General features: G+C 45.0%; 1 protein-coding gene across 6 annotated transcripts; it reads right to left on the bottom strand.

Annotated features, from left to right (window-relative positions):
- Positions 1 to 26,094, bottom strand: FHIP1B (FHF complex subunit HOOK interacting protein 1B). Of its 6 annotated transcripts, none has more exons than XM_061380586.1 (12): positions 25,966 to 26,093; positions 13,525 to 13,853; positions 12,757 to 13,395; positions 12,246 to 12,404; positions 11,963 to 12,049; positions 11,589 to 11,756; positions 7,692 to 7,771; positions 7,279 to 7,484; positions 6,108 to 6,887; positions 3,459 to 3,637; positions 3,137 to 3,299; positions 1 to 526 (listed from the first exon to the last, which is right to left on the bottom strand). In XM_061380586.1, exons 2-12 carry the CDS (start codon positions 13,660 to 13,662, stop codon positions 162 to 164), a joined length of 2,964 nt encoding a protein of 987 aa, XP_061236570.1. In that variant the 5' UTR covers positions 13,663 to 13,853; positions 25,966 to 26,093; the 3' UTR covers positions 1 to 161. The 6 variants fall into 6 exon arrangements, with proteins under 6 accessions (XP_061236570.1, XP_061236573.1, XP_061236571.1 ...); XM_061380589.1 differs by having other exon boundaries at positions 7,321 to 7,484; XM_061380587.1 differs by having other exon boundaries at positions 25,981 to 26,089.
- Positions 26,095 to 27,597: the final 1,503 nt, after the last annotated feature.

The raw sequence follows: 27,597 nt of genomic DNA, 5'->3' as shown, positions 1-27,597 counted from the left end.
TAGAGATTTCCCTTTTATACATATTGCAACAAGTTCTCCAGAAAACATTCATCAGAAATAAATTAAAAAGTCCTCTTGCCACTGCCTCCAAACATAAAAAGGAGCCTACACCCTGGCCCCAGCCCAGGCCACTCAAGGCCCTGATTGTCCATGGAAGAAAGTTAAGGATTGAGCGGCCCGAAGCCTGAGACAGGAGGGCCAGACCCCTCCTCGGAAGTATCCAGCAAGAAAGGCGAGGTGACAGCGTGTGCCTGGGAGATGGCAGCCAACTCCTTGAGAAACTCAGGGAAAATGACTGCACAGTAGACAGCATTCTTGACTCGCAGAGCCTCACCTTGGCGCTCAGGGGCCCCACCCCGGGCGGGTAGGACCGGCGTCGAAGCCCCAGGGGAGCCCCCACCTAGGCCAAGTCCTGCGCCACCATCTCTCCCAGGCTGGAGAACCATCTGTGCCGCCTGCCGAGCCCTGGTTGGACTGTGTGCATGCCGCAGGAGTAGCTCCCCCAAGGACGGCCTCCGGCTCTTCACTGGGAACAAACAGGAGTGTCGGAAAGGTGCTGAGGTCAGGCAGAATCCCTTGGCCTGGGAGAGGAGAGTTCCCCACCTCACCCTACCCCCACCTCCCAGGTTCATGAACTTTTCAACTAGGACTCTTAACACTTAAGTGCTGCCTGCTCAGCCTCCTTCCCTCTATCCAGCCATCCCACCAGTCAACCATCAGGCTCAGTCAACCCTTCAGACACTTCATAACCCTTCAGACACTTCAGACAGGACCACTCCCTTCTCCAGGTCCCTTTACCTTAAGGGATTCTCTTACTGCTCCTCCCTTTCCAATCACTATTCTAGATCACTAAGCTCTTTCTCCCCCATCTGTAACATGCCCTTACTTCCTGCTGCCCAGCACGCTCCTGTACTGGAGTCAAACACTTCCCCTTTCCCCCTGCCCATCTATGGCTACCAGTTGGCCTTCTACCAATTCCTTTCCTGTAACCACCAAAGCTACCCTCCCACTGGTTGTGGCCAGACAACTACATGTCAGTTCAAATGAACCACTGAAAATACTGCCTTTTCTCCTCTAATTTCCTGCCGACACTGCTGGCCCTGGATGTATTCTTGTCCCTGTCCAAGACCTAGGGCCTAGACTCTGGGGATCTAGTCTCCAGATCATGATATCATTCCCATTCTCTCCCTCTAATACTGGTGACAGATATACACTAAACAGATACATTAAATGTGGCTTTTAGAGCCCATTATAACCAGGTTCACACACTTCCTCCCACCTCTTCTTGAGACTCTACAGAGCCCCTGGCTTTGGCATCCACATCTATCTGCTCCCCCTGGAACCCTCCAGGCTCTTCTCATGCTTCTGTAGCCCCTTCTGCCTTAATTTTGTTCTCCTTGATGTTTTCATCCCTCGCCTAATCCCCCTAACCCCAACTCTCCTCTAATTTGGCCTCCACCAACTTCCCATTTTACTGCCCTATCACATTGCATTTCAATAACTTGTTCTCATGTCTTCTCCTCAAACATTAATCTGTGAGTTTAAGGGCTTACACTCTGTCTTATTTACCTCTATATCCCAGTGAACATAGTACCAGGACTATGGAAGCAAGATTACTTCCTGGCACTAGACCATGAGGAAATCATGCTAAGAAACTTCAACTGGGCCTTCACAGCTATATAATAACCCTCCTGGTACTCTTCCCAACCTACACACTTTCCTCCGAAAGCCCTCATCTCACCTCTGCTTTCTTGCTCAGTGTATTATTCTGCCTCCTACTTTGATTAGCAAATAAAGGATGACTTCAATTCCCTAAAATTTCCTCTACATCTCAAAACTCCACTGGTAGATATAATTTCCTCCCTTGATTTCTCAATTGCCTCAAAGGAGGAAAAAATCTCCCTGGTGCTCTGGATCCTACTTACTTCCACCACCTTTGGGACCTTGCTCCCTCAGTTATGACAATCCTCTAGTCCCCATCTAGCTTATCAGCTTTTTGAAAGTAAAGATCTCATCTTGCACTTCCATGAGTCTCCTGTACCAAAGACAACACCACATGGCAAGCACGCAGATGCACTGTGTGCTAAATCACTTCAATCATGTCCAACTCTTTGCAACTCTATGGACTGTAGCCCACCAGGCTCCTCTGTCCAAGGGATTCTCCAGGCAGGAACACTGGAGTAGATTGCCATACCTCCTTCAGGGGATCTTCCCGACCCACGGATCAAACTCGCATGTCTTATGCCCAATGCATTGGCAGGCAGGTTCTTTACTACTAGCACCACCTGGGAAGCTCAAGCACTCAGATACTTGCTGATAAAAGATCTAAATTTAAAACATCATATATAACTCTTCATATATAACTCTTCCTTCTTCCTCATATCTCACAACTACTCGCCAAACTCTGCCAATACTTCTTTCCCACTTCCACCTTATCAAATTCTTCCTATTTCTACTGTTCTAATTCAAGCCTCACAGGTCACATCTGCATTATGGCAGACGCTTCCTGATTGCTCTTCTGACTCCATCTTCTCCTAACTCCAATGCACCTAACACATGACCTTACATACTTATCTCTCCACTCCCACATATAGGACCTCCAATTGGTATCTCACTGCCTAAAAGTTTACAACTTCCACCCATCCCAACTTCTACTCTGAGAACCTTCTGCTGTGATGATATCTTCCCAGCCTTACTACCAACTGTTCCACCACCTTCCAAATTCCCTGCTCCAGCTAAACAGTTCATGCTATCTCCTGAACAAATAATAGTCATCCCACTCCTTTGCCACCCAAGTCCTACCCATCTCTCAAGACCCATGTCAAATGTCATATCCTTTACCAAACTTTAACAATATTGCAACCTAAAAAAAAAAAAAAAATCTCAATCTAGAAACTATTCTGTCCCCTTGCCTGTCCCCAGCTTCTAGAGTAGTTTTTGCTGGTACTGTTGATTTGGCTCTCAGTGGACACAACTATTTTTCCTCTGACCAGAAACTTGAAGATAAAATCAAGAGTCCACTCTCTGCAACTCTCCAGTTCTCACCACAAGGCTTCAACCTTAATAAGAATTCAATTAACCTGAGCTAGTTAGTTGCCTAGGGAAGATGGGGAGGCGGTGGCAGGGTAGACCTCACCTAGGGAATCAGATCGGCGGGGGGCAGGTCCTGCTGCAGGGCCCTCGGTCCAGTCCAACTTGCCACGGGCAATGAGGTACTTCTTGGCTTTGGATAGCAATGCTGGGAAGTCCTCCTGGGAGGCTGCAAAGCTCTCAATCTTATTCTTCACAGAGCCCAGCACCTATGAAGCACAACTTCATGACATTTCTGGGTGGCTTCAGACTGACACAGTCCTTTCTAGCCCCACCGGGCCTGTTCCCAGCACCCCCAGGGCTACTCCAGCTGTGGGCCTGGCCCACTGTGGAGCCTGGACGCACCCATGCACGCATGCATCGCACACCTGCAGCAGGGACTTGACACTGGGCTGGAAGACCATGTTGGTGTTGAGCAGGAAAGAGCGGAGCAGGGGCTGGGGGTGACAGGCCAGCTGGGCCACCAGCCCCGTCAGCAGGAAGTTGACATAGACGGAGTTCTGCAGCATATTCTCGAGTTTGGCAAAGAGCACAGCCATGAAGGGGCCTGGGGAGGTGGGCACAAGGATACAAGGCCTGAACACAGTGCACGTCACACACATTCCTCCCCAAAACGAGATCCCCCACTAGGTGAAAATTATTTGTATTTCAGTCTCTGGGAATGTTTAAATATCCTGTGAACACCTATTCTGGACAAGATAAAATGGCAGACACCACATGGACCCACAAGAAGGCCAGATGCCAGCTTTATACACATTCTAGATGAAGAGCCAGACCACAGGCTCTGGAATTAGACAGACTTGATTAAATTTGAGCTCTACCATTTACTAGTAAAATTACTAGATGAATCAAAACTCTCCAAGCACAGTTTCCTACTTGTTAAAATAAGAAAAACACCCACATCACAAGGTTATTAAGAGGATCAAAGAGAGACTGATACACAGCATTTAGGTCAAAATCTAGCAAATTTTAAGTATTCAATAATAACTATAAGCTATATGATATTTCTCAATTTTTTAAAAAGCTTAACCCAAGAGAACAACTGAAGAAAGAACAAGTGACTAAGTGATTAGAACCAAAAGAAGAAACAAAGTTACACACAAGACAGAGAATAACACTAGACCTGAGTCAAAAATAAAGCCACAAGAAAGCATAATGAAGGCAAAGAAGGTGACTATATTGATCAACTTAAAAGGGGAGAAATCTTTGGAGAACCAAAGGAATAATCAGGTCTGTTCAAGAACTGGGAACAAAAATGGTAAGATAGAATCTGTAGGGAAAAAAAGAGCTTAGTTCAGGGCCAGAGAAAACTGATCCAGGACAGACTCTTTGGTGGAAAAGAGACTAGCAGAAGGGATTAGAATGACCTTCTAGAAGAATTGGCCTCAACTGAGCCAGGTCACCAACACTAGTACAGTAGAACCATCACAGTCTATCTGGTCAGGAATTTGTGGGAGAAAGGGACTGTGCCTATGAACTGCCCTAGGAATTAAGCCAGGAGAACAATGAAGGGCAAGAGACACTGAATCCTGAAAAAGATCATAGAACAGTCTTCACTCCACACACACATGACTAGCCTTAGCTCTAAATCAACTCTTGGTTTAGAAAGGTCCTAAGATATCCCTTATCATCTCCAGGGGACTTTTTTGCAAGACAAAAAGCTCAGATGAGTTTATGAAGAAGAAAAAAGACAGAGAGCTTCAGTTAACACTTCAATAAAGTGGTAAAACCTGCACACCACCTTCTAGTGGCATAGAAAAGGAAAGAGCAAAGCAGAGGCTAAGTAAATGAATACACCTATTCTCTATAGTCTGCAAGAGTTGTTATTACTCCAGAGCAAAAGCCCTGATGATGTGCAAGCAGTGTGGCAGTATATCCCAGGCCCAGTTAGAACGTGTACTGATTGTACTGATCAATGCACAATAACCTCACTACAAACATGTGAGGAAGACATGTGGCGCCTTGGTCAACTACTATCTGCCATCCGCCCAAGATAATAATCCTGAACCACCACATGCTGAGTTCTCACAATATACCAGCATCACAGTAAGTGATTTACACGCAACAAAGACATAGATGGGACACTAACTCAAGGAATGTCTAGTCCAAATCACTACACAGCTTCCCAGAAGTGTCTCCCCAACAACCCCCAGGATGGTATGTAGAGGAGGGACAAGAGCCAGGTGCGAGCTGGGCTGGGTAAAGCAGGGTCAAACAAAAACAAAATGCAGTTAGCCCAGCTACTCAGGCCAGGTCTAACCCCAAGGTCTTTGGAAGAAACCAAAAGAACTTAACTGGAGGAGTCAAGGCCAGCGCTGTCATTTTCCCTGATTGTGGTATGTCACTGATCTAATTTACCCAGAGGTATTTCACTCTATCTGCTGCAATTCTTACCACTACCCATAAACCCTTAGAAAGGCTTACTGAGCAGTCAAGGCAAGGTACAAGGATAGGAAACAGGAGAAGCTTGAAACTGAGCCCTTCTCTAAAGAGGCTGGGAGAAAGGAGGCCAGGGCTGAAGAAGGAAACTACATCGGAGAGCTGACTGTGGGCCACAGAAGAGCTGACAGGAGACCCAACATCCAGACAGATACACTGGTGGGAACAGCATGGAACGGCATGATTTACAGGTGCCTCACAAACAGGACAGGCCATGTCTTCCACATGGTTCAGATGTATTACTGTGATTTACCAGGAAACACCAAACACAAAATATCCTGATCACACATTCCAGGAAACGGCCAGACTGAGGAAGAGTTGGAACATGCACGTAGGACAGACATACAAGGCTCAGACAAAAGTCAATACTCAAACCAGCACAAGCATGGAAGACGTACAGACAGACACAGAGACACAGTATGACATGATATGTATCTGGAGGGGACCCAAGCAAAATGGATGAGGAGCTAGGCAAGTACACAGGAATGACATGGCCAAGAAGTCTCAGAAACTAGCACAAACAGGTCGAGAACATGCAAAGAGTACACAAAGGAGAAGACCTAGGCTAAGTAGCTTACCAGTGAAGGGCTGGCTTGGCAGCTGGTTGAGAGTCCGCAAAGGGCTGCTGAGGAAGGGGCCAGGGGGCTCAGGGGAACAGGTGAAGCTCTCGTAGGCCTCCTCCTCCTCAAGAGGTAGTGAAGGCTCTAGAGGGGGCTCAGAGCCAGCACCCCCATTGCTCAATGCCACCTCCAGCTCCCGAAGCTCCTGCCCAAAGCCCTCTAGTCCTTCCATGCCCTCAGAAGTGTCCTCTAGTGGTTCCCCAGCTCCCTCCTTTGGCACCCGACGAACCTTCTTGGCCCCCTCAGGCCATGGTCCTGGCAGCCCATTGAGCTGGGGAGGGGGCAGGTGGCCAAGGCTTTCCCGCGCACCCCCAGCCAGCCCCCCACTCCCCAGCTCTTCCTCCTCCCCTCCCCCCGCATTGTCCCTGCCCTCCTCAGGCAGTAGGCTGCGTTTCTTAGTCCGGGAGCCAACTGGACTAGGCTCAGGAGGGGGCCGCTCGCCATCATAGGGGGCAGACCAGGTACGGCAGGCTTGGACACAGCGGTCCACACCACGGCGCGCCTCACGCAGATACTCCAGGTAATTGTCTTCCAGCTCACCAGGCTCCTCCACAGGGCTGGGCCGGCGGCCAGGGCTGGAGGCTGGGGACGTAGCAAGCCCTGGTGAGCGAGGGGCTGGGGCTGGGGACTCGGAGCCACCCAGGCTCTGCTGTCGCAGGAAGAGGGCTAGACGAGATGGTGTGGAGGGCCGGTGTACAGTCACCACAGAAGAGGAGTCAACACTTGGGCTTCCAGGGCCTGCCGAGGGGAAAAAACATAAGAGGAATCAAAGAGACAGAGGTACAGGAGGAGGGATGACACAACATGGGTAACTACAAGAGAAGCCAACAGAGCAGCAGAAATGTGACTGATTCAGACAGCTGACTCTCCACCACTCAAATTAAGCTTTTCCTCATTCAACACCACCCTCACCACCATCACCATGAAAACAACAGAAACAGAAGAGCATGACCAGAGTGAAGAAAAGGAACGGCTCTGCTCAGAAGCTAAATTTCTCTGGTAGAGTTAATGATCCACCCTCCAACACCTCTCACCAACTTCCCTAAAGATGGAATGCCACTCACGGCCACCTCCCTCCTTCCACCCTGGCCCCGCCTTCTTGCTAGGCTACCCAGGACCCAGGCCATACCCGTTGTGTCCTCCCTTCTCCCTGCCTCTCTGCTAGGCCCACCTCGTGCCCACGAGGCATGCTCTGGACGAGGTGGGCTGGAGGCATGGTGCCGACAACAGCGTGGGATTAGGGAGAGAAACTTGTCTGCAGCTCGTCCATACAGGTCCACGTCACGCACAGCCGGCTTCTGGCTCAGCATCACATGGTTACACGGGACAAGATACCTGGGAAAGAGAGCACAAAAGAAAGGATAGATCAGGAAGGAAGGACAGGGTTTGGGAGAACATCAGTGGAACTACATGGCTAAGCCAGGTTTCAAGAGGACATGCACAAGCAACCCCCATGCAACCCATCACCCCAGCAGTGCACAAGTCACCGACAGCCCTGAAGGTTCAGGATCAGCCATCCCTCAGCCCTGCCCCAACAGCTACCTGAGAACCAGCTGCAGCAGGACATCCTCACAGCTGAGGTTCAGAAGGGTCCTGAAGAGACTCAAAGACACCATGCAGAGCTGGGGGGGTGGGGGGGGATGGGGCGGAGATGAGTCACTGTAAGAGCTCTCAGCCCTTCAGGATATTTAACAAATGGGAACCGCCCCCCACAACCTGAGGCCCAAGCAACCACTCCTAAAACAACAATGGCACAGGGCTTGGCATGTAACAATCATTCAAATATTAAACAAATAATTACACTATCTTTGTGGTCAAGACATCATTATTTACAGATAGGAACAACTGTGTGCCAGATTTAATGCATTTCTATAGACCACATACTTGTCATCAAACTCTGGCTATATATACCTGGCAATAGAGATTCTAGCAACACTTAAATGGAAGGAATACCCATGAAGAGACCCCAGGAAATACTGGAACTGAGTGAATGTCTAACAGGAGACAACACAACATGATAACTAAGTGAATGCCAGTCAGCAGACTATAGCAGCATAGTAACTGAATGCCTACCAGCAAGAAACCAGAGGGAACCTGGAAGAATCCCAACTGGGAAGTGGGTGGGGGCTGTGAACATGGAGTGTGAGTCACCTCTCCAACACCAGTGTCTCTCGGAGAAGGTAGGATAAAGAAAAGTTCAAGGGCAGCTGACAGGAAAAGGAAAAAATAGGTGGGTCCAGAACAAGGGAAATCTTTTGTTTTAGGAAAGCAATAAGGGTGGTTCACCTCCAGCCAGGCAAAGACAGCAGACACATGTAAGTTCTCCCTTCCTCCGCTGAATCCCCAAGCGCTGTCTCCGTACTTCCCTTATGACAAGTATACTTGAGCTCCTCGAAGACAAACACTGGGTCTTAGTCTAGGGCACTACCTCCACAGTCTAGGTGTTCATCATTTACCAAATGACTGAGGGGAAGTTAAAAGCCAGTCATGGTGGGAAAGAGATAAGATAGCAATTCACATTTTAGTCAGCATGGATATTTACCCTAAATGACCATTTTAACTAGCACTCAGTCTCATTAAAACATGAGTTTTAATGAAAACACTCAGACTCATTAAAGATTGTATGGTAGGTAGAAAAACGGCCCTCAAAGATGTACAGATCCTAATCTCCAGATCTTGTACCTTTTTACCTTACATGTCAGAAGGGACTTTGCAGGCATGATTAAGGTTATTAAGGAATTTAAGTTGAGGAGAGTAGCCTGGATTATCCAGAGGGGCCCAATTAAATCACATGAGTCTTTAAAAGCAAAGAATATTTTCTAGTTGGGTCAAAAAGGAAGAGATTTGAACCGTGAGAGGGACTCCATCCACCACTGATGGTTTTGAGGGTGGAAGGAGTCATAAGTCAAGGATTTAGCTGGTCTCTAGAAGCTGGGAATGGTTCCCAGCTGACAGCCAGCAAGAAAATAGTAATCTCAGTCCTTTAACTACAAATAAGTAAATATGACCAAGGACTAAAATGATCAAGGAAATGGATTTTCTCCTGGGGCCTCCAGAAAAGACACTGCCCAGTTGACATTTTGATTTTAGTAGGGTAAGGTCAGTACCAGATACATGACCTACAGAATGGTAAGGTAATAAATTTGTGTTGTTTTAAACTATGTTTGTGATAATTTGTTATGATAGCAATAGGAAACTAATACAGATACTCAGGTACTCAGACTAGCTAGCAGCATTATTCACCTTAAGCCATGAAAGTCAGGCTATAGTGGTTACAAAATCAGGCCAATAAGAATCAAGCTTAAAAGGGCCAAACACAGGAAAGGGAAAGCACCTGCATGTTTAACATGGGAATCCTGAAATCAGAACAGATTTGGTTCCTCCAAGAACAGAGAGCCAAGAATAAATACCCAAAGACCACGAAAGGCTCCTGAAACCAGAGGACCAAATGCAATACTAACAGAAATATGTGCTAAAGACTAAAGACACTGAGGGAGAATCAAAGAAATTAGGGTAAGATTAAGACAAAAACAAGATGGACAGAGCCCAGCACAGGGGGAAAAAAAAAAAAAATCAACCCTAGGAAGGAAATCAACATTCTCAAAACATGAACAGGACATTCTATGAAGCCAAATAGATTTAAGACAATGGTCGAACTTCAGCATAATTAGAAATAAAACTTTTTCAATATCTTTGTAAAATTAAAGCTTTGTCAACTATTTCCTATTGGTTTATACCAATAATTCTTAAGCTAAGGCATGTATCATACTTACATTTTGGAGTATTATAAAAGTTCACATGCCTTGGGCCTACTTCCAAAGAATATAACTCAAGAGACCTAAGGCAGAGCTTAGAATCTGTTGTTGTCGTTATTGTCATTTTCCAATTTTAGGGTGTACACTTGGTTCAGAAACTCTGGTCAAATCAGAGTCAGTCTAAAAATCTCACACATACCTTAAACTTAGCTATTCAGGAGAATGTCAAGTATACAAAACATAGCTATCCAGAAATCCTACCTACCTCAAACCCTGCTACCAGGTATCTCAGGTAACTGGAACAACTTTCCAGAACCCTTAGTGATCCAAGAACTTCTACTTCAAACACAAAGACCCAGAGAACTTCAATTATTTGTAATAAAAGAAGGAAATAAAAGTGGTGATAGAGCCAAAATAAATGCCATAAAGTGCATGGCTAAACAAATGCTTTATTTCCCCCAGAAGGACAGTAGGTCTTTATTACTTAGACAACTTACTCCTATTTTATATATATTTCTATTGGTTAAAATCTAACCTTCTTACCATGGTCTACAAAGCCATGCATGATCTGAATCTTACCCACCTCTCCCTCCTTTCTTCCCCATGCTCACTACACCTCCAATCACACTGGTCTTTTATCTTCTCAAATACATTTCATTTCCTCTCCCCAACTGTGTCCTTTGCAAGCACTGCTCCCTCTGCCTAGACTGTTCTTCTGCTTGCTCTTTAGTAGGCTAGCTCCCTCATGACCTTTAGGTCTCAGTTCAATGTCATCTCCTCTGAGAGGTTTTTTGATTACCCTACTGGCTTAGATGGTAAAGAATCCACCTGCCAACACATTTTCAAATTTTAATCCTGGGTTGGATCCCTGGTTCAGGAAGATCCCCTGGAAAAGGGAATGGCAACTCACTCCAGTATTCTTGCCTAGAGAATTCCAGGAAGAGAGGGCCTGGCAGGCTACAGTCCATGAGGTCACAAAGACTTGGATACAACTGAATGACTATCACTTTCACTCTCTGTTTTCTAAGCAGCCTGTTTTTTATAAAAATGACCTCAACTTTCAATTATTTCAGTTATGTGTTTGCTTCTCTACCTACTCTGTGAAGGAAGCTCCATGAAGTCAGCAAAAACTGCTTACCATTATATCCTCAGTACCAGAGACCAATATAGTGAACACACTGAACATTCGATCAAAACCTTCAGGAGGAAGGAATGTTACTAGGTAGGTAGGCAGATGGGTGCCCCAAGTTACAGCAGTTCAAATACAGAAAACTCAAAAGGAAGTACAGGTAAACACACTAGTTATAAAGCAGGCTCAGAGCCTGAAGAGGTGATCTCGAGTCACCCACAACAAACCACAGAGCACTACACAGCTGAAGAGACTCTCAGGTCAATGCCATATTACAAGTGCTGCACAATGGCAAAACCTATAGCCATGAGTGGCCAAAGTCATTCATAAAATATAACTGTCCTGTGTATATCCAGATATTACAAAAGCAGGGAAGCACATTGAAAATGTTCCCAAAATAGTTAAAAGTTTAATACTAGAAAGAAAATGCCACCTAACTTTGAAGTGATTACTGGAGACAAAGGCCAAAGAAGGGCAGAAACACCCTCCCAGAACAAAGGCTGGAGAGAGGAGATGGCTCACCCAGGTAAGCCAGGACAGAGGTAGGGGCCATACCCGGGAGTTGCTGCCAATACGGGCAACAAGGGTGTCAAGGATGGTGTGGGTGTCATGCCGGTGTAACAGCAGGAATCTCAGGAAGGTACGGAGCAAGGCGGGCTCTGAAATACTCCGTAGGAAAAGTTCCAGATAGGCGGTACTGGCGATCATCTCCTCCACAGAGGTCTGAACGAAGGGAAGGTAAAGTTCGGAAATTTAGGGCTTCCCCACATATACACAAAGCCATTTTCCTTAAGTTCTAAGGAGGTACCAGGAACAGACAGGGAAAAAGGGAGGAGTACCCTGCCCACTGCCACCCACACTGGTCCTGGCACTGGGGTAACCACTCCTCAGCCTAATCCCCTAATCTGCCTTGCCACCATGACTCTCACCTTGTGCAGGGCAGGGCCCATGACTGGCACCAGGAACCCATTATGGATATAATCAACCAGCTGCTTTTGCACCAGAGGATGAGCCACCTGTATGGGTACAAAAAAGAGGATGGAGGATTTTGAAGGGTGCTACTGTCAGAAAGGGAGCAAAATGTTAGAATATATATATATATGCACCCTCCCCTCAAGCTGAAAGAAAATCAGAACTCCAGAGATTGCACCTTCTCCCACCCCATTTCCCCAGATGAGCAAGGGCCAGAGCTCCTGGGAACCCCAGTCCCACCTGAATGACTGCATTGCAGAACTCTAGAGAACTCATGAAAAGCGCAAGGGCTGGCACTCCAAGCCAATCTTCCCGTCGCAGGCAGTGCCAATCATCCCCTGGAACTTCAATCTTTCGGGGCAGTGACGAGTACAGGGCACTCAGCCCTGTGGCCAGCACCTGGGGGCCATCCCCAAGGACAGGTTACCAAAGGCACAGACAATATAAAAAATGAAAACAGGGAACTATTAACCCAGAGTTTTATGGAACAGGGATAAAAGCTATTACCAGAGCAGATATTTAGTTACCCAAGGTGCCAAGACATCACCTGGGAACACTGGCCCATGAAAAGCCTTCATACCTGCCTTATCCACATAAGCCCAAGTTTCATCCCCACCCCAATTCCAGGTGTTACATTCAAACCCAGGGGGCTACTTGCTAAAGGAGAGGGCCCCGGTGCATAGCCCCTCCACACCTCCTAAATAGGAAGGTGCCTACACCATACCCTACACCCATCCCAGGAGGTGCTGACCGGGCAGAAGTAAGAGTGATCTGCGATGTAGCGGCCCACAGTGGGACTTCCAGCTGATAGAGCCATGAGCAGGAGTAGGGCGTCGCGGGCCTGCTGGCCCAGGGTGCCCTCTCGATGGACAAAAGGGACAAGGCGAGAAAAGAGGAGAAGACGGGGAGCAGCTCCAGGTTCAGGAGGTGGCTGCAGGAAGAACTCGAGCAATGAAGGCTCCCGGGCCAGACACACGCACAGCTGGCTGAGAAGTAGCACCAGGCCTTCATCCAGTGCTGGGCTACTGGGCACAGGGCGGCCACAGGCATCCAGCAAGATCAGTAGAGCCTCACGAACTGGACCATGCCGCAACAGGGGCTGGCGAGCTTCGCTCACTAGCATCTCAAAGAGTTTCAGTTGCTCAGCCCGCCGTTCCTCAACCCCATCCCCAAGCTCATCCCATTGAAGCTGCCATGTCAACACACGGGTTAGCAGATCCTCACGCAGAGCAAACTCAAGCAGGGGCCCAGGAGCTGTGGGGACCAAGGGCACTGCGCGATCCTCTGCCAGGAGTGTCAGCATCTGGTAAGTGTGGTTGCGCACGGCACTGAGATCATCAGCACCCCCAGGAGCTGCCCGAGGCCCTTGCCGTTCCAGGATTCGCACCACCTGGGGAATCAGGACAGATAAGAGAAGGAATCTAAAATAAGGTGACTAGATGATAATGTGAGAGAACACAGAAATCTAGAGGGACTCAGGCAGGTAGTAGACTGGGCCCTTTGGTATACAGTCTCCTACCTGGGACCAGTGATTCTTGAAAACCATGAGGCAAGTCTCAGGGTCAGCCATGACAGGGGTCTGCAGACTGGCCCCTTGTGGTACACGGTGCCCAGGGCCCCGGGAGGCCAGTCTGCTCAGCCAGTTCATCCTCTCCATAAGGCAGGCTGGGCACGGCCAGCGGCCAGAGAGTCACACTCTGAGAACTTGCCAGCTGGAGGTTTTCTCCACCTGTGTCTCTAGTCTGCTTCATCCGGTCTGTAGGAGCCAACAACTGTCCATGGAGCCAGAAGATACACCAGGCTGGAACAGTGAGCCCAGAGGTCACTGCCCAATCCAGGCCTACAAATCTAATTCAAAGAGAAAGAATAGAGAGGTTAACAGAAGTTTGCTTCTTTCTACCACCCAACACAAAGAACTCAGAACCACCACTCCACTGAAAACGACACACACAATCAGCACTTTAAAGTCAACACGTGTACAACAGAACTCATTCCAACACCAAACCTGTGTTACTTCCCCAGCCTTCTCCACCTTAATAAATGATAGCAATATTCACCTACTTGATCAGGTCAAATACCTGGGCATCATCCTTCTTTCTTCTTGTTATTACCTCCAATATCCAGTTCATCAGCCTATAATCTATACCCTCCAAACATGCCTCACTATTGCAATAGCTTCCAATCTGGTCTTCATGCCTCCAGTCTTAGCCCTCTGAGAATCTATTCCCCACACAGCAACTAGAGTTTTAAAATATAAATTATACTACATCTCTCCTCTGCTGAAAACCCTCCAATGATTCCCTATCACACTGGTAATAATCCAAGTCCTTTACCTTGGCCTCTAGGGCACTATTTAATCTAATCTGTATAACTTCCTACATGCCCCTTTTCACTCATACTTCACTCATAGGAGCCTTTCTTGAACACTAGCTCTTTCCTCTGTCTGGAATGCACTTTTCCTGATCTTCACATTGTTCACATCACTCTTTCTGAATGCCATTTCCTCTACTTAACAATTCTATCGAAACTGCATTTGCCCACCTTCACTCTCTAGCTTTCTAATCCTTTCTTCTGCACACTTTTTTATTTTCTGAAAATATTTGTCTATTCATTTATCTATCTTCCCTACTACAATGTAAGCTCACTGAGGACAAGGTTTCTCTGTTGCATCACCAGTACCTAGAGATCAATAAATTATCTGCTGAATGTATAGATGCTCAAGTGAATGAATGAATGAATGAATGAACAAACAATGAACTATCAGGAAATCCAGTCTAGATCTGACTCTAGTCCTCTGGGACTTCTGAGGAAGAAACCTTTTTCTATTACAGGTCCCTCCCTAGAAGCCCACCCAACAGGAAATACACAAACAGATCTTTAACTTGCTGAATAATCTTAAGAGGTAAAAATTCAGAACCAATCAAAAAAGCAAAAGAATTTTAATTCTAGAAAAAAATACAAGGATACACTCCCATAAATACACATATACCCACTCCTGTCAGATGCATTCAACATTCACTCCTGCGGACGTGACAGAACACCCACATTAGAGAAAGAGCTGTTGTTCAGTCACTAAGTCGTGTCCGATTTTTTGTGACCCCATGGACTGCAGCATGCCACGCTTCCCTGTTTTTCACTATTTCCCAAAGTTTGCTCAAACTCAAGTCCACTGAGTTGGTGACGCCATCCAACTATCTCATCCTCTGCCACCACATCCATACAAGACTACTGGAAAAACCATAGCTTTGACAAGAAAGACCTTTGTTGGCAAAGTAATGTCTCTGTTTCTTAATATGCTGTCTAGGTTGGTCACAGTTTTTCTTCCAAGGAGCAAGCATCTTTTAATTTTATGACTGCAGTCACTGCCTGCAGTGATTTTGGAGTCCAAGAATATAAAATCTGCTACTGCCTCCACTTTCTCACCATCTATTTTGCCATGAAGTGATGGGACTGGATGCCTTAATCTTAGTTTCTTCAATGTTGAGTTTTAAGCCAGCTTTTTCACTCTCCTCTTTCACCCTTATCAAAAAGCTCTTTAGTTCCTCCTCACTTTCTGCCATTAGAGTAGAATCATCTGCATATCTAAGGTTGTTGATATTCCTCCCAGCAGTCTTGATTCCAGCTTGTGATTCATCCAGCCCAGCATTTTGTATGATATACTCTGCATATATAAGTTAAATAAGCAGGCTAACAATATACAGTCTTGACAGACTCCTTTCCCATTTTTGAACAAGGCCATTGTTCCATGTCCGGTTCTAACTGTTGCCTCTTGACCTGCATACAAGTGTCTCGGGAGGCAGGTAAGGTGGTCTGGTATTCTCATCTCTTGAAGAATTTTTCAGTTTGTTGTGATCCATACTGTAAAAGGCTTCAGCATAGTCAATGAAGCAGAAGTAGACATTTTTCTGGAATTCCCTTGCTTTTTCTAAGATCCAACGGATGTTCACAATTTGATCTTTGGTTTCTCTGCCTTATCTAAATCCAGCTTAAACATCTGAAATTTGCAGTTCATGTACTGTTGAAGTCTAGCTTGAAGGATTTTGAGCATTACTTTGCTAGCATGTGAAATGTGTACAGTATATGGTAGTTTGAATTTGACATTGCCTCTCTTTGGGATTGGAATGAAAACTGACCTTTTCCAGTCCTGTGGCCACTGCCAAGTTTTTCAAATCTGCTGGCATACTGACTGCAACACTTTAACAGCATCATCTTTTAGGATTTTAAATAGCTCAGCTGGAATTCCATCACTTCCACTAGCTTTATTTGCAGTAATGCTTCCTAAGGTCTACTTGACTTCACACTCCAGGATGTCTGGCTCTAGGTGAGTGACCATACCATCGTGGTAAACATCTGTTGGCCTCAGCCATGGCTCACAGTTCCTTCTTCATCACATCTACCACCCTCTCAGCAGTAATGGCTCTCAACAATACCTCCTGAGTATAAAAACTTCAGAGGCAAAAAAACAACAACTTCAGAGGAAAGGCATGGTTCAATCATCCTTCCTTTTTATACTCAACAAGGCCTAAAGGAACCCAGAGACCTGCCAACAGACCCACACTTTGCCCTCCAGTTACATTAACCACCACCTCCTTCTACCCAGATACACAGTCTCTCACCACTATCTGCTCACAACTAAAAGGCAGTAACTCTGCTTGCTTAAGGAAACTTTCTTGAGAACAAAAGATAAGTCTTTTTTTTTTTTTCCCCCAAAAAGACATAATGGGAAGAGCCAGTCCTAAAGAGCAGGTAGGGCCCACTCATTGATTAATTCAGTGTACATCATACCAGTACTGGGGCACTGTGCTAAGGAAGCACTGGAAATACAAAGATGGATAAAAACAGTTGGGGGAGCATAAACAAAAACTTCAATAAATATTATAAAGAGGTATTTACAAAAATGTCATGAGTGCACTAAGGAAAGAAACTAAATCTGCCTGGAAACTGTAAGAGGATTCCAGAAAAGAGGTGATACCTGATGTAAAACGTTAACAATGAGATACTGGTCACAAGGAGAGCAGAGCAAAAAGTCTTCTTCATATTAAAAACATTATATACAAAAATACAGCACTGTGAAAGAACATAGTAAATTTAAAGAACAGTTGCAAGTTTGGTGTGGCTTAAACACAGACCATTTAGAGAAGAGAGGACAATGTTAAGTTAAAAGGTAAACATGGGTGAAGGTTATAAATATCACTGAATATCATGCTGAGGAGTTTTATTTATGAACACCCTGGAATAAAGGAGCTTTTTAAACAAGAAAATGGTAAGATCAAATTTGCCTTTAAAAATATGTCAGCTAGCAGTACAAGGTAGAGAGAGACTAATGGCAGTAGACAATTTATAAGAATCTGTTTCAATAGTCCATTTTAAAAAAGGAATGTATGAACTAAAGTCGTAAGAGCAGAATTAGAAAAGGTAAATCTGAGATTCACCTCTATGTCCCACAGCATGTCCCCTGTGATAATGAAAGTGTTTACACCTATAATATCTGTCACTAATAGCAAGCTCCTTGACGAAAGAGACCATATCATTCATTCTTCTTTGAAATTCCAATGCCAACATAGTAACTGCCATTCAAAAACATTTGTGGAACAAGATGCTGAATTTAAAAATTATAATAGCTAGCACATATTGAGCACTTATATGTGCCAGTCTCCATTCTAAGCACTGCATGTTATTGCTCATTTAAGCCTAATAAAAACCATAGATGTATTATTATCTCCATTTCACACACAAGAAATCAAAGCCTAGAAAGGTTAAATAGGCAAAGGTACCCAGTTGGTAAGTGGCAAGAATGAGATGCAAATGCAGATAATCAGCCTCCAGATTTAACTTAACCATGAAGTAGAATAAGATCTACCAAATGAATGGAGGATGACAGAAGACCCTAATATGAAGTATAAGAGTCTCAATAAAAGGTAATTCCACTAACAGACTAGGAACACGCAACAAAGGAACTGTGTTTTAGAAGAGAATGAGTACAGTTTTGGACATGTTAAGTTTTTAGACACCGATAAGATATCCACGATGTCCAGAAAGCAAGTAGAAATTATACTCAAGCTCAAGAGTAAAATCACGACTAGAGCTATAAATCCAGGAGTCACCAGCTTATACGTAGTAGATGAAGCTAAGTAAGGGGATGGAATCATCCGAAGAGATCAGTAATCACAAAAGGACCCAAAGGTGACATCTTGGGGAAAACCAGGATTTAAAAAAGCAAAGGAGGAGTCTTTAAAAAAGACTAGTGAAGGTAGCCAGAAATGGAAGGAGAAATCCAAGAAATAACCATAATCAAGAAATCAAGGAAAGGAAGTTTCAGGAAACTGGAGGTTGTCCATAGTGCACAGTCTACAGAGAGATAAAATAATGAAAACTAAAAATAGTCAGTTGATTTTAGCCGGTCAGATGGGGAGCCTCAAGGGCAGTTGTCAAGTGAGGAAAAGAAGTCTGAACAAAGTAACAGGTTGTGGATAAATCAGAAGGGGATACCTGACAAAAAAAAAAAAAAACAAGTATAGTACTAGTCTGAGAAAAAGAAGTACACCACTTTCTCTGAGAAAGGAAGAAAACAGTAAAATATAAAAGATGAGTGCCACTTCCAGTAAATCTGAAAACAAAAAGAGGAAAGCTAATATCTAATACTACCCCCTACCCAACTACTCTTCCCTCCCTCACTCACCCAAGACAGTCGGGGTGAGGGAGAGAGCAGAGGGGAGAAAATGGAAGTGCCACAGAATGGATACTCAGTCTGTGTATAACCCCACATGGTTTCCTATAAACCATCAAACACAACCACACTGATTTGGATCACCAGCACGGATGCACTAGAAAAAGTACTTATGCGTCTGTCCTAGTATTTAAGATCCCAAGTAGTCATGGGCTGGAGAAGGCAAAGCCAGCAAGTGCGATTACTGGGAAGAAATCTCCCCTGTTCCTAGACCTGTCATTTGTCACATTCTTAGCCCCGGGATACTGCATCATCCTTTGTCAGTTTCCTTAAACTCTGCCCATGCCTTTGTATATATTTACAAGTTGTTTGTTAGTCTTTGGAATTAGGTTCTGGAAGCTGGAGGCGGTTTAGTTTTGGACACGTTAAAACCTTATTTTGCTGAGAATGGTTGCTTGGCCCTTCTTCAGCTCCCCTGGGGATTCACTGTGAGGTGGTGAGGATGGAAGTGTCAGAGTAGGTTAGATCTCTCCTTTCTGTAAGAGATGACAGCCCATTTATCATTAAATTCTTTCCAAACCTAATTTGTGCCATCTGCTACCTTCAAGGACCCTGACTGATACAACAGCATTACTGGTTACAGAATGTTTCCTCAGACATACCTCATCTGAGGACTGAAAACGAATAGAGGTCCTTAAGGTCCAGCAAGAATAACCCATAGTAGTAAATAAAGCATGAACTCTGGAGTCCCTCAAACAAAGGTTTGAATCTCAACCATTTTCCCACTGCATGACCTTAAATAAATCACACATCAGAGCCTGTTTCCTCATCCACAAATTCCTGATGAAATATATATTGTTACTGTTTTAAGATTTAAATAAGATAACCTATGTAGAAGTCTAGGTGCTCTATAAATGACATTTTCCTTCCCACTTTCGTCTTCCGTCTCTCAGAGATCCTCATCTCTGACAGAAAGGAGAGATCTAACCTACTCTGACACTTCCATCCTCACCACCTCAAACTGAATCCCCAGGGGAGCTGAAGAAGGGCCAAGCAACCAGTCTCAGCAAAGTAAGGTTTTAATGTGTCCAAAACTAAACTGCCTCCAGCTTCCAGAACCTAATTCCATAGACTAACAAACAGCTTCTACCTTGTGATGTACCTGGGGAACCACTTCTGCTCCACTGCTTGACTAACATAAGGCACTAATCACAGACCCAAGGGGAACTGGTCTCCAGGACTTTCCCTCCCTACCCCACCCCCATTTATTTTCAAAGACCTCAAAGAGAAGAACCACACTTAAATCAGTGTCTCAGAACTCAAAAGCTAACACTTAACCTGGACCCTCTTCACCTACTTCAAAAGCCTAAAAGAAAGCCAAGTTCAGTGTTCCTGTCACCTATATAAGACTCCCTCACTCCCTGTTAACCCTGAAAAGTTCAGAACAAGACAAAGAAGAGAATGGAATCACCACCCTATGACTGTGCCTGTTCCTCCCATAGCAAAGTCTACAGAAAAGGAGACCTCTCTTCCCAAATTCACCTACAAGCTCAGTCACAGGGAAAAAAGGAGCTGATCTTTCAGACCTCCCAAATGGCCAGAGCCAAGTACTCACCATAGGGCCCCCAATTCAGACATACAGGCACACTCAGCAAGAGTGTCCACCAACAGCAGGAACAAGGCCGGAAGTGGCTCAGCCCCACTTATGAACCTTTGCCCTGGGTGAGGCAGAGAGAGGGAGAGAGCTGGGGGCAGGGATACACCTGTAACACCTACAGCTGACAGAGAGAGACCAAACAACCTTCTAAGAACAGGTCAGTGAAGTTAAGGCTTCTCATCCCCTTACAAATGTTCTTCCTAGGCTCTGCCTCTTACTGACCTAAGAGGCAGCAATGTGCTGTTACCCTAGATGCTTAAGTGGGAAGATCTGATTAAAACCTCATAGGAATACAAAAGGAAAAAACAAACAAACCCCACCTCATAAGAGCCTACAATCTAGAACTGAGATTACACATATCCTCTCTGCTTGTCTATCGCTCAGCCTATACCTATAAAACAAATAGGATATCAGTGTATGGTCCCAACTCACTCCTCCTCTCCCCAGTACCACCTCTGCTTCTTGCAGGCATCTCCCCACCTGACTCTAGCAGAGCCCTCATAACTCACAACGTGAACTCTATCACATGTTGACTCCCCTTACCAAAGTAAATCCCATGTTGCACATGGCTTTCTCCACCCTCTTTGTGGGAGAGGGTGACAAAGAAGTCAAAGAGGAGGTACAACTGAACCAGATCCTAATGGATGAGCAAAGTTCACTGGGCAGAGAAGAAAAGGCATTCCTAGAAGAGAAAGGAGAAATTACAAAGATTTCAAGGCTTAAAAAAGTAACATGTTTGCTAGGGAGCTGTGAACAATTTATTCAAGCTAGAACACAGAGTGGAGAGTGGTAGGAGATGAGGCTAGTCATGAGTCGAGGCCAAATGATGCCATATTAAGGAATTTGGATGTCATCCTACAGAAGACAAACAGCCAAAAATTTTAAGCATAAAGAGCTCCATTAAATTTGTATTTTTAGAAAGATCATTCCAGGGACAGATTAGAAAAGAGAAAGTCTGATATATATACTACTATGTATAAAATAGATAACTAATGAGAATCTACTCTATGGCACAGGGAACTCTCCTTACTGCTCTATGGTGACCTAAATGGAAAGGAAATTCAAAAAAGATGGGATATATGTATGGCTGATTCATTTTGCTGTATAGGAGAAACTGACACAGCAGTGTAAAGCAAGTATACTCCAGTAAAAAAAATAAATAAAAATTAAATGACAAAAAAAAAATACGAAGGCAGGAGACTATCAGGGGGAAAAAGTCCAGATAAGAGACAAGAAGGAAGTAAACTAAAGCCTTAATTGTGAAGCTATAACAGAAAAGATGAAGCAAACAGAGAGACTATAAAAGGAAATGTATTAAGATTTTAGTGATTGACTACATAGAGGGGGTAAAGGAGCAGAAAGATGGAAGATGACACTGAAGTCCTTGCCTGGACTGCTATATACCATATGGTAGAAAAGAAGACATTCAAAGCAAACACAATGAGTCCTGTTTTGAACATGTTAACTATGATACCTGTGAACATATACAGGAGATCACTGAGTAAAATGACCGGAACATAGAGAGAAACTAAGACTAGATACAGAGAAGTAATCATCTAATTATGATATACTTTTACATTTCACATTCTCTAATTGAAATTATCTTTTCATGTGTCCACCTCTCCCAATCAGATTGCAAATTCCCTGAGGATACAGAGGACCAGGTCTTATTTATTGACATCTTGTTATCTCATAAAATGTGAGCATCGTAAGGGCAAACTATATGCTGAAGTATCTGCTGAATGAATAAATGAATTCATAAATGAATGAATTTGTCCTCCCAGCACTTAGCAGAGTGCTGGCACACAGCAGAGGTGGAATAAATGGTTACACACAGCACTCCAAACATGTTTCTATCTCTACATTGGCGGGAGCCGGCATATTGCATATTGAGTGCATATTGCATATTGCATATTGAGTGCAGCACTTTCACAGCATAATCTTTCAGGATCTGGAATAGCTCAACTGGAAGTCTATCACCGCCAGGAGCCAGCGTGAGGAACTCCGCCCGTGGCAAAGGTCAGGAGGAAGGAGGCTCGGCATACGCAAAGGTGGGATCGAGCCTCAGGAGTACCCCTGGAAATTCTCGAGCATCTATCCCCCAAACCAGAGTCTGCCTACTTTCTGCTTTGTGCTCTCACCTACACCTCTGACTTTACGGGGGGCTGTCCCCCACTACCTCTCTCTGAAAAAAAGAGTTAACTTACAGCTCCAGTTAATAAAGTTCCTGGGTGTGACAGTGTTTCAACCTACAAACTCCTTTGGAAATCCTCTAGCCTGCGTGAATAGGTTTTTCCGGCCACATGTGACTGCTCAGAGCCTCCCAACTGTGAGAGACATGAGATGTTCTAAACTGTCTAAATACAGAGTCCTTTGAGCAGTTAAAAGATTGATTAGAAATTTTATTGGTGAAGGGTTTTTCACTTGTTGGGCCAATGTTTGCTGCTAAGTCTCCATATCCCTTACCTGCTGTGTCCATGGCAGTGTATTGATTAATATAACTGGTGTAAATAGTAGCTTTAATGTTTGTAACCTTGGACCCTTGAGTTAATTCTTTTTTGTTGTAGCCCACCACACCTTTGCCCTATAGGAATGCAATTTTAATGCTTTTGGATCGTGGCGCCTGCCTAATCACCTTTAGAGAAAAGTAAGTTTTCTGAAGAAAGGGTCTTAAAATGTTAACAGGCCTCCAGGCCAGAAGATGATGCAAATCACCTAAACTTTTGCATATGATAAGTTTGCAGGAAGAAAGCCTGGCTTACTGCATGACTCTACCCCTTCCCCCATTATCCTCTATGCATAACTTAAGGTATAAAAACTACTTCGGAAAATAAAGTGCAGGCCTTGTTCACTGAAACTTGGTCTCCCCATGTCGTTCTTTCTCTCACCTTGTGGCTGAATTATTTCAGCCTCTTTTCTCCACTGAATTTCCTCACTGAGCTATCCTTATTGCAGCCGCTTTTCTCCACTGAATTTCCTCACTGAGCTATCCTTATTTAACCACTCTTTATATCTTTAATTAACGCTTAATTGATCTATTGTTTCCTGATGATCGCCGATGCCGTCTCTCCTTCGAATACCCTGGATCAGACGGGGCTGGACCCCAGCACTACATCATCATCCTCATCTATGTTTCATTTTCTCAGATCTATCATTCAGCTATATATCATAAAGCAAAATCCATTACACTTAAAGCACTACAATTCAACAGAGATTCAGTATAGCAAACAGTAAGCTTACCAACCTAGTGCTTTCTCCAGACGATCAAGAATGCACAGTCCCTAAGAACCCTCTGACATACAACTTGATTGACCTACCATTATCGCAATGTGACCCAGGTATTATGGACAACTGTTCCTGTTTTTGCCACATTATTAAACAAAACCTTCAAACCTATGTCACCCACAAAGTCTCTTTAACCTCTTTTGGAAACAGAACAACTACAAATCTTTTAAAAATTTATTTTGCCAGTATAATGTCCTCCATGTCATCACAACTCTTCTTATAAATCACATGCTTTTTATGCCACATCACCTTCACTCTATGTTACAAACTATTTTCCACCCCAAGTCACCCTCATGAGACCAAATCTGGAGTCCAGACTTTGCCACTTTATCACTGTGATCTCTGGCTCCCCAGTTTGATTCTCCATCTATAAAATAAGAATTCCTGCCCTTACATACTTCACAGGGTAACTATATAATTCCAGCAAAACCTGAGATCACTATGCAATCCATATCAAACAGTAATTCTGAGGAAGCATGTGCAGCATGCTTCCTCAACATAATACAGCAGCCACACCATCCCTCTTAATTTCTGAATTTCATGATCCAGTGGAAATAGATTTTAAAGTTTTTAAAATAGGATCATTACTTTTTATTTTGACAAATAGATCAGTTTTTTAAAACCCATCAATTACTGTCACCACTACTTCATCAGTGAGAGAGCACTTAAACACTAGAAAAATAGGAATGATAATCTAAGAATAAATTTATCTTTATGGAAAACTCATGTTCCATATGTTTTTATTTCTCTCCTTCCACCTTGAATAGATAAAAACTTAACCATGGACTGGCACTGTTTTTAACCCAACGTTTAGGAATCACTGCCCTAAAACTCTTTCATTATACATGTAAGTTTTAAGGGTTCTGTCTAGGTAAGATTGCCAAGGGTTCCACTACCATGAAAATCTGCTAGGTCTTCAGAGAGAAGCAATGAAAACACCACAGGACGGTTGTTTCTGACGCTCAGATTCTTGAATGGAATGGGGACTTGGGCTGCTCCTAATTCTCAGAGAATGGTCTGTTTAGGGAAGATGAACCTCTTCCTGAGGTTGGGAAGGTATCTGCTCTGTGGCAGACTGTCAGTAGAGAGGGAATTTTAATAGTATGGAAGTGGCAATTATCTGACTGCCAACCCAGCTTTCTACAACATTCAAAATTTTTATGTGCATGTGGGTTGGCAGGGAACATGGGACCTGTAAAACGCTAATAAACTGAACCAATTAACATGTCGTGAAGGGAGGAATGATTTCAAAGGGATAAGAGAAAAACTTTTGAGGGTGGTAGAAATGTTCAGTATCTTGAAAATGGTGATGGTTTCACAGATGTAAACATATGTCAGAACTCATCAAACATGTACATTTTAAATATGAGTACTTTACTGTACATAAATTAGTTTTAATTTAACTGTAAGTCATCCTGTTTGGAAGTCTAAATACAGCGTTGTATGTAACAAGCCATATTATTTTCATGAAAGTAGAATTAGCAACTTTAAGCAGCTAGTCCAATATAGAAGGCAACCGTCAAAGCCCCACAGCTCAGCACAGATAAGGAGCAGCAGTGGAGTAAGGTTGCCCAGAATCAGGTGAAGAGGAAACAAACATAGGCAGTCATAGCCAAAAAAAATCTCTATGAGAGGGAACATCGCCAAGTCTTCAGTCCCAAGAAATAACTTGAGGAAATGAGGAATTCCAACGATGACTCTGTTAAAGAGTAAGTCTCAAAAATCATTTTCATTATCATTGTTACTATTGTCCATGACATCTTCATGTTTCGATCCTCCAGAATATGTAGAGCCTATGAAGCAGAAGAGCGAAGTGCACATTTCCACCCAAGCTATCCTAACTCAACCTAAAACTACTGCTCTCACTGGGCAGGACACTCCATTCAGAACCGACCTCTCATCTTTACCTAGGTCTCACAATCCTCGTTCCTCCCTCCATGCCCTGCCCTCAGCTCCCTCCTGATTCACCAGCTATCAGCATGTTCCCGCCTCAGCCCTCTCTATTCTCCCTCCCAGCACAGGCCTCAACCCCTCCTCACTCTGGTCTAGCCAGGGCTGTCCCTCACTCCTGCCCACAGGAGCCCCAGCTCCTCACTAAACCGTGTTCACAAGTCCCTTTCACTTGGCCCCTCAGAAAGCATCCCGGCCCTTCATACAACCCAGCTCCTTACTTGCCCACTCACCCGAGGCTCTAATCTTGCTCCCCAACCTTAGACACTCACACCCGGCCCCTCACCACATTCCAGCCCCTCACCCTGTCCCCTCACAAGGAGGGCAGTCACCAAACCCGGTGCCGTCATTCCCCAGTCCCTCATCCCCTCTCGCGCCTCTCCGGGCCCTCTGGCCCTTACTTAGTGTTCACTCACAGAACCCCGACCCTGACCAGGCCCGGTCGCCACCGCGGTGCTAGGTGAGTTCAGGCCGCCATCGCTCCTCAGGCGCACCAGCCGCGCCCCGCCCCGCGCCACACGCAACTCGCGCCCCCGCGCACCACACGTAACCGCCCAGCGACGCACCGCTGGGCAGCGGCGTGCCAGCTCATTGGCTGGACAGGGCCAAAGCCAGAGCGTCGATGCTTGTTTCCTGGCAACGGCCGAGCGCAGGGGCGGGGTCGCCGACGGCATTCCGAGCAAGGAATACCGCCTCTTCCCCCCAGGTTCCGCCCCCTCGCACTTGCAAACCCCGCCTTTCTGAAGGACTCCCGCATGTCACAGGGGAAGACCTCTGGGGAGGAGGAGGCCCGCGGGGTGGAGGCGGAGCCTGAGGAGGAAAGGTCAAACCAGAGGGCAGAAGGCGGGACCTAAAGAGCGACGTGACTAAAAGAGGCAGGGAAAGGCCGGAGGGCGGGGCTTAGGACAGAGATCCGGATGAAAGAGTGACTAACGTGGTAGGGGCGGGGTCACAGGTCCAAAAGGAGCTTACAGAGGAAGAGGAGGCGTGGAGGGGGTGGAGCTAACACTGGGGGGTAGGTCTAAGGGGAGGAGTTAGCAGGTGAGCTAGACCTGCGGAAAAGCAGAGCCTTAGAGAAGGCAGACAGCGAGTGATCTAGCTCATTTCTTGCACCACCTGCGGGCTTGGATAGGACCCAGGCGATGACTGCCCTGCGTTGGCTCGCCAACACCTGCTGCCTTTTGATACCTTGAGCACTATCGTTTTCAGTCTCTCAAGGAACATGGAGTAAGATCCTCCTTGTCAGGCAGAATTCCAGGTCAATTATAACCAGTCTCTTCCCTTCAGGATCTCAGCCTTTATAGACAATTGCAACGTAGTGTAATTGCCATCAAGGAGCAGTACTCATCACACAACAACACACATCGAGGAGTAGCACTCCTCACACACAAGTCCTATGAGTGTTTAGAGAATGAGGGGAAAGAAGAGCAAAGGGGCCTAGGAAAGCCGTCTAGGAGAAGATGATGTCTGAGCAGTCTTTAGAAACAAGCAAGAGTAAGACTGAGAAATGAAAGTTTCAGATAAGGTCTGCAGTTTAGTTGCAAGTATTACATCGATGTTAATTCCCTGGATTTGATCACTGTGCTCTAGTTAAGATGATAACAGGGGAACACGAGTAAGGAGTTTACAAGGACTTTCTGTCCTATTTTTGCAACTTTTTTGTAAGCCTAAAATTAGTTCAAAAGAAAAAGTATTTAAAAAGAAAAAGTAATGGAAGTTTCAGCGGAAAGGATCAGCACATAACAAGGCAAGAAAGAATGGACAAAATGTGGGAGGTACTCTGAAAACTATCATTAGTACAGCTTGTCTGGAGCCTAGGGAACATGCAGAGGAAACACTGTGAGATGAGGTCGAAGACATGGACCAAGCTTTGTAGACCATCTTAAGGAGTTTAGATTTTCATCCTTGGGGTAATAGAGAACCATAAAAAATGTTATGATCAGATTGATAAGATCCAAATTGGAATAGTAAGGATGTAGAAAAAATGGATACGTGGTTATTAGGTCACCAGGGCTTGATGACTGGATGAATAT

The sequence above is a fragment of the Bos javanicus genome, chromosome 15 (genome assembly GCF_032452875.1).
Source record: "Bos javanicus breed banteng chromosome 15, ARS-OSU_banteng_1.0, whole genome shotgun sequence".
NCBI lineage: Eukaryota > Metazoa > Chordata > Mammalia > Artiodactyla > Bovidae > Bos > Bos javanicus.
This window is presented reverse-complemented; position numbering and strand designations above follow the sequence as displayed.

What these genes read in the sequence shown, in the direction of transcription:
- FHIP1B (XM_061380586.1), bottom strand. Translation starts at nt 13,662, where the DNA reads ATGGAGAGGATGAACTGGCTGAGCAGACTGGCCTCCCGGGGCCCTGGG. An exon ending in TCTGCAATGCAGTCATTCAG is followed by an intron (nt 12,050 to 12,245) that starts GTGGGACTGGGG and finishes GTACCCATACAG; the next exon opens with GTGGCTCATCCTCTGGTGCA. An exon ending in GCCAAGCCAGCCCTTCACTG is followed by an intron (nt 3,638 to 6,107) that starts GTAAGCTACTTA and finishes CCACCTCCCCAG; the next exon opens with GCCCCTTCATGGCTGTGCTC.